This window comes from Stigmatopora argus, chromosome 3 (genome assembly GCF_051989625.1).
Source record: "Stigmatopora argus isolate UIUO_Sarg chromosome 3, RoL_Sarg_1.0, whole genome shotgun sequence".
NCBI lineage: Eukaryota > Metazoa > Chordata > Actinopteri > Syngnathiformes > Syngnathidae > Stigmatopora > Stigmatopora argus.
This window is the reverse complement of record NC_135389.1, coordinates 22,251,925-22,266,805: the sequence shown is the minus strand read 5'-3', so window position 1 is coordinate 22,266,805 and position 14,881 is coordinate 22,251,925. Positions and strand designations below refer to the sequence as shown.

At 42.6% G+C, this 14,881-nt stretch overlaps 1 protein-coding gene across 4 annotated transcripts; it reads right to left on the bottom strand.

The window, feature by feature from the left end:
- Nucleotides 1–3,045: 3,045 nt before the first annotated feature.
- mov10l1 (Mov10 like RNA helicase 1) lies at nucleotides 3,046–14,877 on the bottom strand. Of its 4 annotated transcripts, none has more exons than XM_077596457.1 (27): nucleotides 14,677–14,877; nucleotides 14,483–14,606; nucleotides 14,215–14,402; nucleotides 13,229–13,388; nucleotides 13,008–13,120; nucleotides 12,728–12,915; nucleotides 11,505–11,645; nucleotides 11,124–11,381; nucleotides 10,845–11,042; nucleotides 10,165–10,279; nucleotides 9,918–10,095; nucleotides 9,763–9,833; nucleotides 9,567–9,658; nucleotides 9,450–9,505; nucleotides 8,393–8,466; nucleotides 8,077–8,155; nucleotides 7,822–7,997; nucleotides 7,401–7,553; nucleotides 6,805–6,926; nucleotides 6,622–6,721; nucleotides 6,354–6,500; nucleotides 5,846–6,019; nucleotides 5,624–5,773; nucleotides 4,902–5,009; nucleotides 4,535–4,675; nucleotides 4,366–4,457; nucleotides 3,046–3,210 (listed from the first exon to the last, which is right to left on the bottom strand). In XM_077596457.1, the coding sequence occupies exons 2-27, from the start codon at nucleotides 14,568–14,570 to the stop codon at nucleotides 3,183–3,185; spliced, it is 3,390 nt and encodes a 1,129-aa protein (XP_077452583.1). In that variant the 5' UTR covers nucleotides 14,571–14,606; nucleotides 14,677–14,877; the 3' UTR covers nucleotides 3,046–3,182. The 4 variants fall into 4 exon arrangements, with proteins under 4 accessions (XP_077452583.1, XP_077452582.1, XP_077452584.1 ...); XM_077596456.1 differs by having other exon boundaries at nucleotides 14,483–14,603; XM_077596458.1 differs by having other exon boundaries at nucleotides 8,077–8,152; nucleotides 14,483–14,603.
- Between the last annotated feature and the right edge of the window lie 4 nt (nucleotides 14,878–14,881).

Below are 14,881 nucleotides of genomic sequence, written 5' to 3'. Positions count from 1 at the left end.
AGACAATGGGACAAACTTTGGCCTGAAAACAAGCAGAGGAGCAGAAGGATGGGACGCCATTGCTCGATTGCTGCTTTTGCTTTGGCTGTCAGATTGGATGTTCTCATCATAAATGGAGATTAGAACTTTATTTCATCCCGTATTCGGGAAAATTTCCTTGGTTGCCGTAGCGAGACAGACACATAAGACATTGTAGACCTAGGTGAAAAAAATGGAGCCACACACAGGAAGTCCACAAGGTTTAGGCTGAAAACTAGTACGGCTGAAGGGAAATACAAAAACAATCATGTCGGGAGCCACTTGTGGCTCTTTTGATGGGTGCATGGGGTTCTGAGGTCAAATATGGAAACCTCTGATTCGAGAGCGGGGTCCCTAACGGACCAATAGGAGCGTCACGTCACCACTGTGGCGCCAATGCTACATTGAGCGCTGCTCATTATATACATTTATTTGTTATTATAGCTTTCTGCATGCATATTCATTGATTAGCAACATCATAACAATGTCGTCAAAATAATTCAGAGACTTTCTATTTTAAAAGTGGTGAAATGACTAAAAAAAGGGCACATTTTCATGTATTTTGATGTTTCAATTCTTTTTCGTTCGTTTTCCATTTTAATATTGAACATGATAAAAATATATTTTGTTTCCTTTTGAAATGAAAAAAAAGCTCAATAAACAGTTTTATTTCTATTTAAAAAAACGGAATATTTAGGGCTTTTGATCCATTTCTTTTAATCTGATATATATATCAATAATATATCCAAAATGGTCGACACCCTTGCTCTATTGGGTTTGGAACGAAAAGCCGCCCTTTGGACACCCGTGTTTCCTAAAACCTCCCACCAAAAAACCCTTGCAAATCTATCCATGGAGCACCTCCAAACCAGGAAATCCATTTAAGTTTGGAATCTAGCCAAATGCCAGCCTTCCTTGACAAGTGACAGGTTAAACAACAACTTAAACAAGGCTTTTTTTCAACATGATTGTGTATTTCAGCAACGCCAAGACAAATTTTGCATTTGGTGGCGCATCATCCAACCTAACCACCTCCTGCAAAAATCCCAAAATGATAACTAGCCACCACATGTGCATTGGACTTGCAATTCCAAAAACCAAACAGTACGCGGGAAACAATGCTATCTCGACTCCAAGTCAAATCAAATCTAAACCAAACCCCCTTTCTTCCCACTTGGAGCCTCTGCCGTCTCCATTTGTCTTTGATCTGCCCAGTTTTGCCGCTCGCCGCCGTTTAGCGGCACGTGAGCGACTCGCTAGTCCCGGGTTAATTGCAAGACAAGCGTGTGGGTGGACATCCCATTGAAATGGATGAGCAGCCATCGCGATCCATCCATAGAATAACAATAGCTCATTTTATCTAAAGTTTGATGTCGTCTCGAGGCCTCATGCCTCCAGGCTATTTTTTTTTAAGGACTTTCCCCTCGCAGACTAATTCGGACTTGACTTTAACGTAGCCCAGCTCCGCCCCGCCTGTCCTGGGCCTCTGTTTTATTGGCGACTGGCTGGTTCCAGCTTTGGGTAGACGGGTGAAGCCTGTCAGAGGGGAGCTAACCTAGCAATTAAATTCACAGACTAATTTGAGAGAACAATGGCTCCACATGTTTTACACGCTCCCCCTGCGAGCAGCCCGGCAGGGGGGTGTTGTCAGGCCTAATGGCCGCCCGGTAGACACCCAGTCTGTCGTGGTAATGCCTTACTGCACTTAAATAGGACTACTGAGACTTGTCTAGGCGGCTAATGATAGCGTGATCATTTCTAAATTGAAAATGAGTGGTTTTGAAACAAAGTGAGACCATGATCAACTGCAACATTTAGCTGGTTATGATGTGAAAGTTTATGGTAGTATTCCCTTTTAAAATAATTGAATAATGTTGAGACCTAAGGATTGAATTCAAGGGAAAATTATTGTATGTATTATTGCATTACGAGTAATTAAAAGTTATTTTAAATCTCACTGTACTTGTATATCTGGGGTCCTGGGTTCAAATCCAGGTTGGTCCACCCGTGTGGAGTTTGCATGTTCTCCCTGGGCCTATGTGGGTTTTTTCTGGGTACTCCGGTTTCCTCCCACATTCCAAAAACATGTCAACTAGGTTAATTGTATGCTAAATTGTCCCTAGCTTTGATTGGTTGTCCGTCTCCTTGAACCCAGCGATCGGCTGGCCCACCATTCGGGGTGTCCCAAAGTCAGCTGGGATAGGCTCCAGCACCCCCCGTGACCCTAGTGAGGATAAAGCGGTTCACAGAATGAATGAATGATTTTACTTGAATAATGTGTCACGACAATAAAAGGTATTCGATTCAATTTCCGGGTAATGGTGTCCATTATGCAAAATATAAAGTATCATGTTAGCCAAACGTTAGCATAGTTCTGGGGTCCTGGGTTCAGATCCAGGTCGGTCCTTCTGGATGGAGTTTGCCACCAATTTCATTATACGCAGCTGTGTATGATGACAATAAAGGCTTTTGATTTGATTTTTGCATGTTTTCCCCAGGCCTGTGTGGGTTTTCTCCAGGTACTCTGGTTTCCTTCCACATTCCAAAAACTAGGCTAGCTGGTTGACCAGTCAGTGCGGGAACGTGGCCAGGTCACCCTTGCGAAAGAGATTTTGATCTCAACGGGTTTAAATAAATAAAACATGAACATTTTTGGTCAACAGGGTTGCATGAAATAAAAGCAGTCCCCTCCTCCCAAGTCACTCATTAACTTAACCCCCAACACACCCCTTCCTTTCCAACCCACTGGGCTCCAGCGGGACTGACAGTGGCGGTGCAGACTGTCACTCACACTTAATTGTCACATCCAGTCTCCAGTCTCCGGGACGTTGCGGGCAGACGCCGCCACGCCGAGACGCGCTCGCAAAAAAAAAAAAAAAAAAAAACGCTCGGGAGCCTCTAACGAGGTAAGTAGACTTATAATTTCAAGTAAATACACCAAGCGGCCCAATAGTCATTTAAGTTCCGGAAAAAGAGAGCGATGACGTCTTCGCCAAGCGTGCAAGCTTAATAAACACAAGCGCGGGGTAACATTTTTGAGAGCTAATATCTTTATTTGTAGCCACCGAGCGTTTATAAAGCAAAAGGCTGGTAGAGGTGAAGTGGATCACTCACTTGGAAAGCCAAGAGGGACCAACCTCGGAACTCCCGTGCCAAAATGTGGATCATTTGGCGTTGTCATTCAACGCGGCACTGTGGAGGCAAGGATAGAGATTTAGTTGTCGTTATGTGTAGTACTACTCAGACTACTTGGTACTTTAGTACAATATTAAGACGTGGAATGGGCAAACAAGCAACAACAAAAAACGAACTAAACGTGTGAAAACAAGAAATCTATCCATGTTCAGCTATACAATTATTGCACCATAAAAAATTGACTTGGACCATTTAAAAAAAATGATAAAGTCAAACATAACAAGGTAGTACCACCAGTTGCATTAAAGTTGTATTTTTGGTGGACACTGGATGGAATCAGAACAAAAGTGCAGTCAAAAAATTAGGCTGATAAAAAGGTTCATTGTAGTGAAAGACCCAAAAGGAAGAAATATTGATATCATACCCAGTACAAACATTCAGTAGTGTATGTTAAAAATATAATAAAAGGTGCAAAAACAATATGCAATTACAACCAATATGTTTAAGTCCTTGTTTAAGTGACGAGGAAGCTTTTTTTCCTTTTTCCTTTTTTTAAAGTGTTATTTCAGCTGTCAGTCTCTTTAACAAAACAAATGGCTGAGTGTTAAGACCTACCGTATGTATACATGTACATCTATGTGTATGTATGTGTGTATGTTTATATATATGTATGCATATGTATGTATGCGTATATATATGTATATGTATATATATATTTCAGCAACACACTTATTTATATATTTATTCATGTATTTATTTATTAACTTACTTATTACCTATTTATTTATGTCTAAAATGTCTTTTACTGTGTCTGTATTCTCACCATCTTGCTACTGTGACAACGAAATTTCCCGAATACGGGATGAATAAAGTTATTCAATCCAATCCAATATCTACTTTTTTTCTATAAAGACAACTTGTCCTTATTTCATTGTCATATCATCAACTTATACGTTTTTCCCGAATCTTATACGTTTTTTGATCATTTCAAATTGCGCCCTAAGTGAGTAAATATAGGCTGGGTTGTTTACACGTTACTTTTAATTGCTTAATAAGGGAAATTGAAATCATTAATAAGGGGAGCAATTGGCCGAGGTTGACAGCTATGCATTGTGGCCTCATTACATTTATGTAGAATGTACTAGATATAATGCCATCTTTAATCATATCCCTATGTAATTGTAAGATTCTCATAGGATGGAATGTACTTACATTTGAGAGTCTCGAATGGCAGGCGGGGGGTCACAGCCTAGATAGCCGCCATTGGTAAAACAATAGTGAAGCAGTGCCCTGAAACATGTATCCTGGGGAAAAAAACACATTTACACTATAAATGATTAGAAATGGACCTGATAGTAAATATTTTTTTCTGAGCACGAACCCTAATGAGAAGGTGCGGGTTTCCAACAATGATAAGCAAAGCCCTGGCGCGCGTGATGGCCACGTTAAAGCGCTTCGGGTTGGTCAGAAAGCCCAGCGCGCCGGGTAAATCGTCACTCGATGCCGATTCGTTGGAGCGCACCTAGACAAAAAAAAACATGGAAAATTAACCACGTGCCTCCATACTCCAATGCTTGTCTTTATTAGATTAGAACTTTATTTCATTCCATATTCAGGGAATTTCTTGGTTGCAGTAGCAAGACAGACACAAGACACAGAAGACATTGTAGACCTAGGTAAAAAAAACTGGAGCCACACACAGAAAGTCCACAAGGTGGGGACCTTCTGCAGACTGAGACTGAGGTTACCGTTGACAAAATGATGACCAGGAATTCTTGTCCTTGGAACTCCTCCACAGAGCCAACTTTGATATCGCAGAGGCCCACTTTAGCCAGAAGGCTGCGGATTTTCTCGCACTGGACAAGGTGGGAAGAAGGGGGGACTGATTATTGTTTCATGTCAGATGATTCTCACAGATTTTTTTTCTCTAAAATGGTAGACAGTCAATGCAGCGTATGAAAAAATACTGTCTGTAATGGATCTGGCATCCTCACATCGGGACCGAGCCTCTTTCAAATGTGGATCAAAATCATTGATACAAAATCTCAGAAATACCACGTGCAATAATTTAAAAAAAAGATTTTTCCTTCAAAGTAACACATTTGTACTCCCTATTAAATCCATGAATATTGAGGTGAAAATTGTGAATCAGGGGGCGGCTTATACGAGGGAACTTGTAAAATTCAACCATTTTAAGACAATTTTAAGGGTGCGGCTTATACGCGGAGGCGGCTAATATGGGAGAAAATACGGTAGCCTTATTATATACGGTATTTATGTAATGGTTTACTTACATGTTGACACTCATCATTATCAGATAATATGTAGGTTTGATGAAAATTGACAGCCAAAACAAAATCAGATCGAGGCAACCATTCGAAAGTGAGCACTTGAACCTCAATGTAATGTACTTTAATTAACTTTAAGAAGAAAAAAAAGGTTGAAATGGGTAGGAAGATTGCAATTTTACCTGTTTTCTGTAGGGGGCGATGATTCCTATCTGGGAAGGATCCACGGGGTTGTAGAACTTCTTGGTCAACTGGCAGCAGTACAACATGACCTGCACAGCTTCTGATGGATTGAACCACGATGGGCTGTGACCTTCCCTCATTTCTTTCCCCTGGAAGAGCGCAACAGATATAATAATAATAAAAAAAACATCTGGGCATGCTGGATCTTTGTCTTTTCTCACCCGAACGCCATGAAAAAGGAGAGGGAAGCCCTTTTTAGGCAGCGTTGTCCACTGACAGAGGGATTCCACCACATCTTTTGGGGCTCTGACCCGCAGTTCTCCATGGTAGAAAAGCTCAAAGGGTAACGTTAGCAGGGCTTGGTGAGAGCGGTAGTTGTAGATCAGCTTGGTGACCTAGAAATTTCAATCATATGCATTTTCCTCCAAAAATTAGCTACTGTATTTTCTTGCAAGATACGGTTATTTTTTGTCTTGAATTTCATTCATAGACATCGAAATACATTTTGTTCAGCATTTTAATCTGTTTATCTTTTCTCTATTTTATAATAAATGACCGTATCGGCCGTATTGTCTTGCGTTATGGCGTTTGGTCTTTGTCACCTTGCAGTTTCGTGCATGTCAAGTCGCATATAAGCCGTACCCTCGATTCAGTCATCATTTTTTTTGTGATGTACAAATACGCCGTATATGCGAGAAGATACGGTATGTTAGTGAAGCGTGTACGCACCAGTTTTGGGTTGTATCCACACTCATGTCTGGCGTAAAGTGGACTGGCCATGAGCCTCTCCATCAGGGACAAACCTAGACCGAAGGCTCCCGCTATCTTGGACTTTATGACCGGGCCAAGTTGCCGTGGGTCTCCGGCCAAGACGATCTGAGCCGGTACAAAAAAAAACAGTGAATGCTTGAAAACAGATAGAAAAATGAGGAACACAAAAAAATTAGGGAAGAATTTAAAATAAAAATGCCCTACACAAACCCTACAAGGCACTGACCTGTCCATCGCTTTCCGAGATAAAGCTAATGGGGATCATGGATTCCGGTTCTGTTGCCTGACCAGCCTCATCCAGGAAGACATGAGTAAAATGTCCGACTCTGAAGACAAAAACAAAAAATAAAAAACGCTTAAAAGCAATGTTTGAAATGGAGTTGAGGAGCGAAAAAAAAAAAAAACGTACTGGATCCCCAAATTGTAGAACATGCCAGCACTGGAGCAAGTGCTCACCACCACGCGGTGAAAGCAGGCACGGCACAGGTCCTCGCCAGCCTTGGAGTACGTCCTCAGAGAGTCGGGAATATTCTGCACGAGTCGCATACGTTACACGTCGGTTACTTCGTGTGCGGTCGATTGGTCGCCGGTCTTTCGGTCACCCGGACCGCGACAACGGGCGACCAAAAGACCGGCGACAAAACAAGATAAAACAACACGGTCTACGCATCAATCAAAGCCAACAATGGCCATGAGCAGTTTCACTGAGCCGACGTGTGAGTGTAGAAGAGTTTGGATGTACATGCGCTGTCCCTTTAAGAAGCTACGTCAGTCAAGTTCTCCAACAAATAACAATAAAAGTCCGGGAAATTTGGAGCTTTTCTTTAGCCTAATAATTACTAGAGCATGAAGTAGGACTAAATAGTAATTCGCAGTTTGTATTTAGGAAATTTGAGCAACGATTTAAATGGTAATTATCAATATCCTTCCGGGCGACCAAAAGACCGGCGACCAATCGACCGTGTACCGGTTATTTGTAGGCGAGAATGAGCGGCGCTTTGGTACCTTGTCCGGTCTGGAAGAAGCATTGATACGAGCCATGCTTGCCGCGTGCAGATGGCCGCTGGCGTGCAAACGGAGGCAGATGAGGTCTGCCGCACTGTTGGAGGGCGTGCACACAAGGATGCGGGCGCTGGGAAGAAAGTGGTACACCTGCAGGTGGAACAATTGTTCATAAAAGAGCGCAGGGTCCAACTTTCCATGAAATTTTCAAAACGTGGCGATTCGGAAGCGAAGTCATTAGCGCGTCATTTGTGTCAAACACTAGTGTCAAACACTAGCTATGATTGGTTGTTTGTCTCCTCGTGCCCTGCAAATGGTTGGCCATACATTCAGGGTGTCCACCAACTGGAGCCCAAAGTTACCTGGGTAGGCTCCAGCACCCCCCGCGACCCTTGAGAAAATGAATATTTGTGCTCGCCTGCAGTATGACTTCGATGAGGGTGATGGTCTTCCCGGTGCCAGGTGGTCCAAATAGCACGTATGGGATAGGACGACATTCTCCAGCCAGGATTCTCTTTACGGCTTCCTTTTGAGCAGGATTGAGGTCAGGGTTGAAGAAGTGGCCCGGTCTTGGGGTGGGCTTCGGAGACTCGGTGCCATCTAGAGAAAAGAATACAAAGATTTTGGAAAAGGACGCAAACCCGGGGCGATTATTAGGGGTTATCTTGTGCATGGGTACCTTTAGTTTGGGTGGATTCTGATTTGCTGGTGACTGAAATGTTCTGGGACTGTCTGTATTCCGGTTCTGGGGCCTGCTTCTAATTAAAATTAAGAAATCAAATACTGTGTACATGCCCCGGGGGAGCGGAGGTGGTTTTCGTTTTTTGATTGGTAAAACCAATGTACGCAGTTTCAAGGTTATGACAGGCGACCGATGAAGTACCGTATTCTCTCGCATATAAGGCGCCTCAATTACGACTTGAGAAATATGCCGTCAAAAAATAAATAACTCCGCCCTCGTGTGAGAGAGAAATATAGTCAGATATAATTCAGACCTTAACTGCACTTTCATCCGACCACTTGAAGGTCCATTGAGGTGTCTGAGGACAAACTTTGTTGGGGAAGAAAACTGCAAAAAGATGCGGGAGATTCATTAAAAACGGAGGGACAGTGTGATTTCCAACAAAATGTTGTAGAGACTGTCATTTTTTTTTGGGTAGCTACTAAATGGATGTCAATTGGTAATTATAAAATCGAAAAGGTTTTCCATGGATAGATAAATCAATTTCAACTAATAGCCAGTGCAAGAGCCCCCCCCAAAAAAGTCATAAAAATAGATTAATCGTTCTTCAGGTGGTTTAAGTTGCCGGTGCATGTGATTGATTATCCCTGGTTTTGTGGGTGCTTGAAAGTTCAAGACATAACCTCCAAACGAATGGAAATTTGATCTTAGATCAGCCCGTGTTCCGCCAAAAAACGTTTTTTTTCCCTGTTAGTCAGTGTGAATGGCGTATATACTACTTTTGTTTGGCAAGTGGTCGTGCGTTATCCTATTGTGAGGACATTTGTGTGCATCATTTTGGGAATATTTTGAAAGGAATACAAAAGCAAACATCTAGGTTTCATCTGAACGTCAAGGTGGAGGCGGGGTAAAACAAAATTAGAATTAAGTTTAGTGTAAGGTTAGATTCAATTTATTTATGTGTGTGTCTGCATCGTAATCCAAGTTCTTTTCAATTTGTTTACGTTATGTTACGTGCGCGTTGCCGTGCAAAAAGTCTCTCTGTCCCCTCCACGAAATCCGTCTAATTTTAGTACTATTAAACACATTTTAGTACCATTAAACCACTAGTCATTTGTTACTTTGTTAATAGATGGCGAATTAGAACAAATAAAACATTTTTTGTACAATTCAATATCCTGTTTTTGGTGTTTTTTCAGAGGGTTGGAACGGATTAGTTTGTTTTTAGTTCATTTCTATGGAAAACGTTCATTTGAGTTACGAGAAAAATCGACATACGAGCTCAGTCCCGGAACGAATGAAGCTCGTATCTTGAGGTACCACTGTACTAATTCAAAGAGCGAATACAATAAGGGCAGACGTCAACTTACTCTTGACAAAGGATTTGATCTGTTCGACTGCGTGGTGACAACGCCTTGTGGTAGTTCTGGAAATGAAAAGAGGAGAGTGAGGTCACAGAGCAAGAGAGAGATTGTAGACTTTCCCACCTATTGTAACAAAACTCCACATCCAGAGGCTCGCCGAGGTAGGCGCGTTGAAAATCTGAGTTGACCTTCAAACTCGCGTCTTCGTCATTGATCTAGGATTACAAACAGACGTCAGATGACTCCTTTCTCGTTTTTTTTTCTGTCCGAGTCGCAACTGAAGACTCCAAAACCAAAATCTTCCAATGTAGATCTTCACCTCGACAACAAAGCTAACATACTCCATCACAACACCGTCGCTCCGAGGACTCTTCAATAGAATTTTGTCACCTGTGTATAGCATAAAAACAATTCAGATGATACTTTAGACAAAAATAAATGATTATTTCGAGTAGTTCTAGCGTGATAACGGGCCTATGGTGAGATTGGGCCTGCCCTCGGCCATGCCGAGGATCTCCAGGTGAAGGTAGTTGGCTCCTTTCCTGAGGAGCGCTCCTTGTATAGCAAAGTCTTCTAGTTCATTCTCGGCATGAAGCTCCTCAAGCCATAGGAGTGTAGAGAAACGGGCCTGCGCATTGGAGGCTGACAGTACCTGATGAAAAGCAGAAAGGCGTAAAACAAAACAAAAACAAAATATTCGCTATAGAATAGAGAAACAAACTTCTCCTAAACAGGGTTGGACGACCAGGACGTCCTTCTTCCCGGCCACGCAGGTCCTCAAAGACAATGGCACTGCATAAGAAGGTATAAAGGATGGTAGACGCCGGTTTGGAAGCCTGCAAGCGGGAAAGTAGATCATGTTCAAGTTGTTCAATGTTTTGAAACACGTCCTTTGGTCATTGGGTTAGCGTAGCGGCTAACTTTCAGCCTATGTCTCCAGTTCGTTTTGACTACGACCAAATTAAACCAAGTACCGTATTTTCTCGCATATAAGCCGTATTTGTAACAGCAACAAAATGTACGGAATCAAGGTTACGGCTTATATGCGCACAAGACTTACAGCGTTGCTATATTCTTTTTCACCAGGAGATGTCGGCAAATTAACATGTACTATTTGTTGGTTATTTTCTGTTTTGCAGTAAGAAAACAACCATTACTTTATGAATGACTAACTTCCTTAGGATATTGACCCTAATAATGTGTTCGCGATAGACCAAGTATCTCGTAAATAGCACATGCGATGATTTTTCTTAAGATATTCCCTTCAAAGTAACACATTTGTACTCCCTATTAAAACCATGAATATGGAGGCGAAACTTGTGAATCAGGGGACGGCTTCCATGCGAGAAATTGTAAAATTCAACGATTTAAACTATTAAAAATGGGTCATAGTTTTGATACCTGAGTATATCGTGAGGAGCATTGATGGTGATTACTTGAGAAGGCGCCACCCGGGCGGGCTTGGCGTCAACTTGACGGTAAGGAGCGTGGGGCATCAGCAGACGCTCGTCATCGCTACACACCGTCATTTCCAGTCGCCTGCCGATGTCGAACGAGGAGAAGTGCAGCAACAGCAGTTCGGCGCAACTCCCCATGCTCCTGAGCAGATCCCCAAATGCGACACGTGAGGTTTTTTGTTTTCCCCACATGCCTATAACTGAGAACTTTAGCCCAACTGACATTGCTTGGCAACCCACTACAACAGATTGCCGCTCTCCTGGACGAATATCCGCCCCTCTTTCTTCTCTCCTCACGTTGACGCGAGGCGCCGACTCCTTGCCGGCTGCCTGAATTCCTTCCGCGGTGGGAACGGGACAGGAGTCGGACGGGGGTTGCTCTTTTGGATCCCGTTTGAGTGTCTTCAGAAAGAACTGTTGTTCAGAGTCCCAACCGGCAAAGTTGCAGAACTTGAGGTGCTGTGTCTTTGAGCCTTTGTTCCTATTTGGGAGGCAGAGGGAACGAAGATAGATGTATCCAAAATCCGATCTGTGCGACCACTCACTAAACGGGAACTCAACATTGAAACCACCGGTTGGATTTCTCCCTGGTCTCCTCACTTACTGTATCCAAAGCACCAGCTCCCTGGACTCTCCAAGCATCAAATCTCCAAATTGGCCATAAGAAGTGACCTCCAAGCCCTCTTTGTTTTCCATCAAGCTTTCCAGTGCAGCCATTGGCGGGTGTATTGGGGATGTTATGAAACTGCAACAAAATAAGTGTCTGATCCGTCAAAACTACAATTGTTGACTGTTGAGCAGGACTCTGAAAGACTGTTGAGACTGCAGTAATACCTTGAGATACGAGCTTAATGCGTGGTGGGACTGAGCTCGTATGTTAATTTACTCGTATCTCAAATCAATTTTTTCAAAATAAAATAACTAAATACAAGTCAGTCCGTTCCCACCCTCTGAAAAAAGTACAATAAAATAATATTAACTATTAATATATAATATAATAAATGATATATAATATAACATCAATAAAATTAATAATTAAAAAACAAATTACAATGGAAAAACGTTTTTAACTCTTCTAATTCACCACATACCCTCACAAAGTAACAAATATCTATCTAGTGGTTATGATCTGTAATAAAATGCGACAATATTTTGCACAGTACTGTACGAGTTCTAACCTTTGAGACATACGGTAGCGGCTAATAGCGGGAGAGAGACTTGACGGCAACACGTTCGGCTCACTACACTTTTGTGACACTACGTAACATAACATAAACTTTAACTTAAATTAACTTTGCTTACTATACACACTTAAAAATGGATGTAACCTTGTTGTGCTATAACCGAGGCACAGGTGTTAATGTATTCCGTCTCCTTTGTCCATATAAAAAGAAGCCCCTCCCTCTCGTCATGAATATCACTGCACAGCTTGAAAAGGATCACCTAAGGGCCCACATTCTATGATGCACATCTCAAATTTTCCTCGTATCTCAGAGCAAAAAAATGTTCAGAAGTTTCCTCGTATCTCAAACTTATCGTACGTTGGGACACTCGTATGTCAAGTTATGACTGTGCAGCAAAAAGTTAAAATTCGTCCCTCGGAGCCCACACTTGAATTATGACTCTACTCCATAGAACTGGCCATTAAAAAAATGACGAGAAAAATGATATTAAGTGAGCACCAGTCCAAAACTTAACATTGTAGTCTTATGACAATCACAAATTTGATGTCCACACACGTGGATGCCAGGTCCCAGGAGGTTAAATGTAACAAATGATGTTTTGTTTGTGCAATCTGATTCATTCAAAGGAGGCAGCCATCCATACCCCTCTGCGCATGGAGTCATGCACACGGCCCTCCACTGGTAGCGGGACTGGTTGCTCTCCAACATCACCAGGTTGACCAGATGCCCCAGCAAAGGCCTGTAGTGGGCGGGAAGCATCAGCGACTCCAGGCAGAAAAACACACGGTGTCCCACCACACCCTCGTTTTCGTGAATGCTGGTCACGTGCACCTGTAGACAAAGTGTGGAACAATTGAACCACCAAAAACTTGACATGAAATGGATTGCTAAATAATAAGAGTAACAAAGAGGCAGCTAGCTACCTGATTAAGACGGCAATAGCGTAAAGGGGCAACAGATTGAGCCTGAGTGGATCGTTGGGTGGGATGAATTACATAGGTTGCTTGGACCCAGTCTCCTCTCATGGGCTGGTAACCTAAACCCACACAGAATGTTGAAGATAATGTCAACAACAATTTAAAATACCAGTGCTAATGTTAAAGTATTTTTTTAAACATGCTATGATCGAAATCCATCGTGAGACCTTCGCATAGACTGGAGCTTGAGAAGTAAGTCGTCTTGTTGATTTGGCCACCCTCGCCGTCATACGACGTGATTGTACCGATGAGAGGTCGCGGCTGGGCACATTCTTCTTCCAAAGATGTTCCTCCCATGATCTCCCATGCATCGGAACTCTTCACCACCTAGATGCATGCATTAGTTCAGACCGGTACTCGGACGATTCGCCGAAAGACGTTTGGCCGACGGACAGTTCGCCGAACGGACGTTTCACCGAAACGGGATTCGCGCGCTCGCCCCGTCCCCGGATCGTGTGTGTACATGTTTTTCAACCTCGGCCCGTGGGCCATATACGGCCTGTTACAGCCCCCCGCTGGACATATTTCTAAATACAAGTACGTACTACAATGTGCTGCCAATTTTTTATTTTATCCTTGCGTTTAAAGTAGTAGCCATTTGGAGATCACGCAGAACAGTACGTGACAGAAGAAATAGAGAAAATAAAGTAGTAGTAACAGTAAGTATTACTGTAATGAAATTGTAAATCCAGAAATCCTACTCCAGAAAACACTCGTTTTTTTGGGTGGATCGAAACACGACTTCTAATGTGATGCGTTTTCATACAGCATTTCAGTGTTAACACATTAGCTGCCAATGACAGCTCTAGGTGTCCAATCCATCTTGACTGGGGGAGGCTGGCACCAAATGATTGGGGATAAATTAACACTATGCTTCAAGTGACACAATTTAGATTGAAAAGACCCCCAAAATTTTGAGAAAATGGAGTCCCTATCATATGAATGGATATTCCAATGAATAAACAAATGCTATGTTAGCTCTAAAGGCTGGGCTCGGGGGGAAATTTAATATACAACCAGACACTTATTTAAAAGATAATATTGAATTAATTGACAGACATTTTATTTTTCCTTTTACATGTTTTTTTTAACAATTATTTTATACAACAACGGCTAAATACACACTGTACATGTGACGTATAGTGGCGCTCACCCTGAGGGCTTTCCATCCGCCTTGGGCGCCGTCTCTTACGGCTATGCCGTTGACCAGGTCCCCCACTTTGAGGGGCACCCCACCCAGGACCACATCATTCGTGAAATAAATGGCGTCATCTATTAGGCCGTGGTCCATACTGAATTGGGTCACCACGCCGTCGCAAAGCTGCCGAATGGTCTCCGAGTCTGCACGGTCGAGCAATTAAAGCCGAGTAAGATGCTAGCTAACATTGCCAAATGTTGTGGGGAAAGTAAAGCCAAGTTACCCGTTAAAACACCATCTGCATCCACCTGTGCGATGCTCCACAGTGGGGACACTAGCTTGGACAGCATGCCTCTCACGGCTGAAAGCATGTCGGCTATATTTTGGTCCAAGTTAACGTCAACCTGGTGGGAGAGAAGTTTGTGGTAAAATCGACAAAAAGAAGGAACAACTAAATACTAAGCGCGTTAGCCCCACCTGCTAGCTTGGACGAGTGGGATGCTAATTAGACACCGTTTTGCCAAAGTTTATATTCACTAGTGAAGTTATGATATCTATATATACAATAACTCTCTCGGCTAATTTAGTTCACAAATAGTGATGTTGAGAGATATGCTAAAGATGTGGAGATTGTGTTGGGAAAAAATGTGTTTAGGTCTGATTTATATGGGGAGGGGCAACA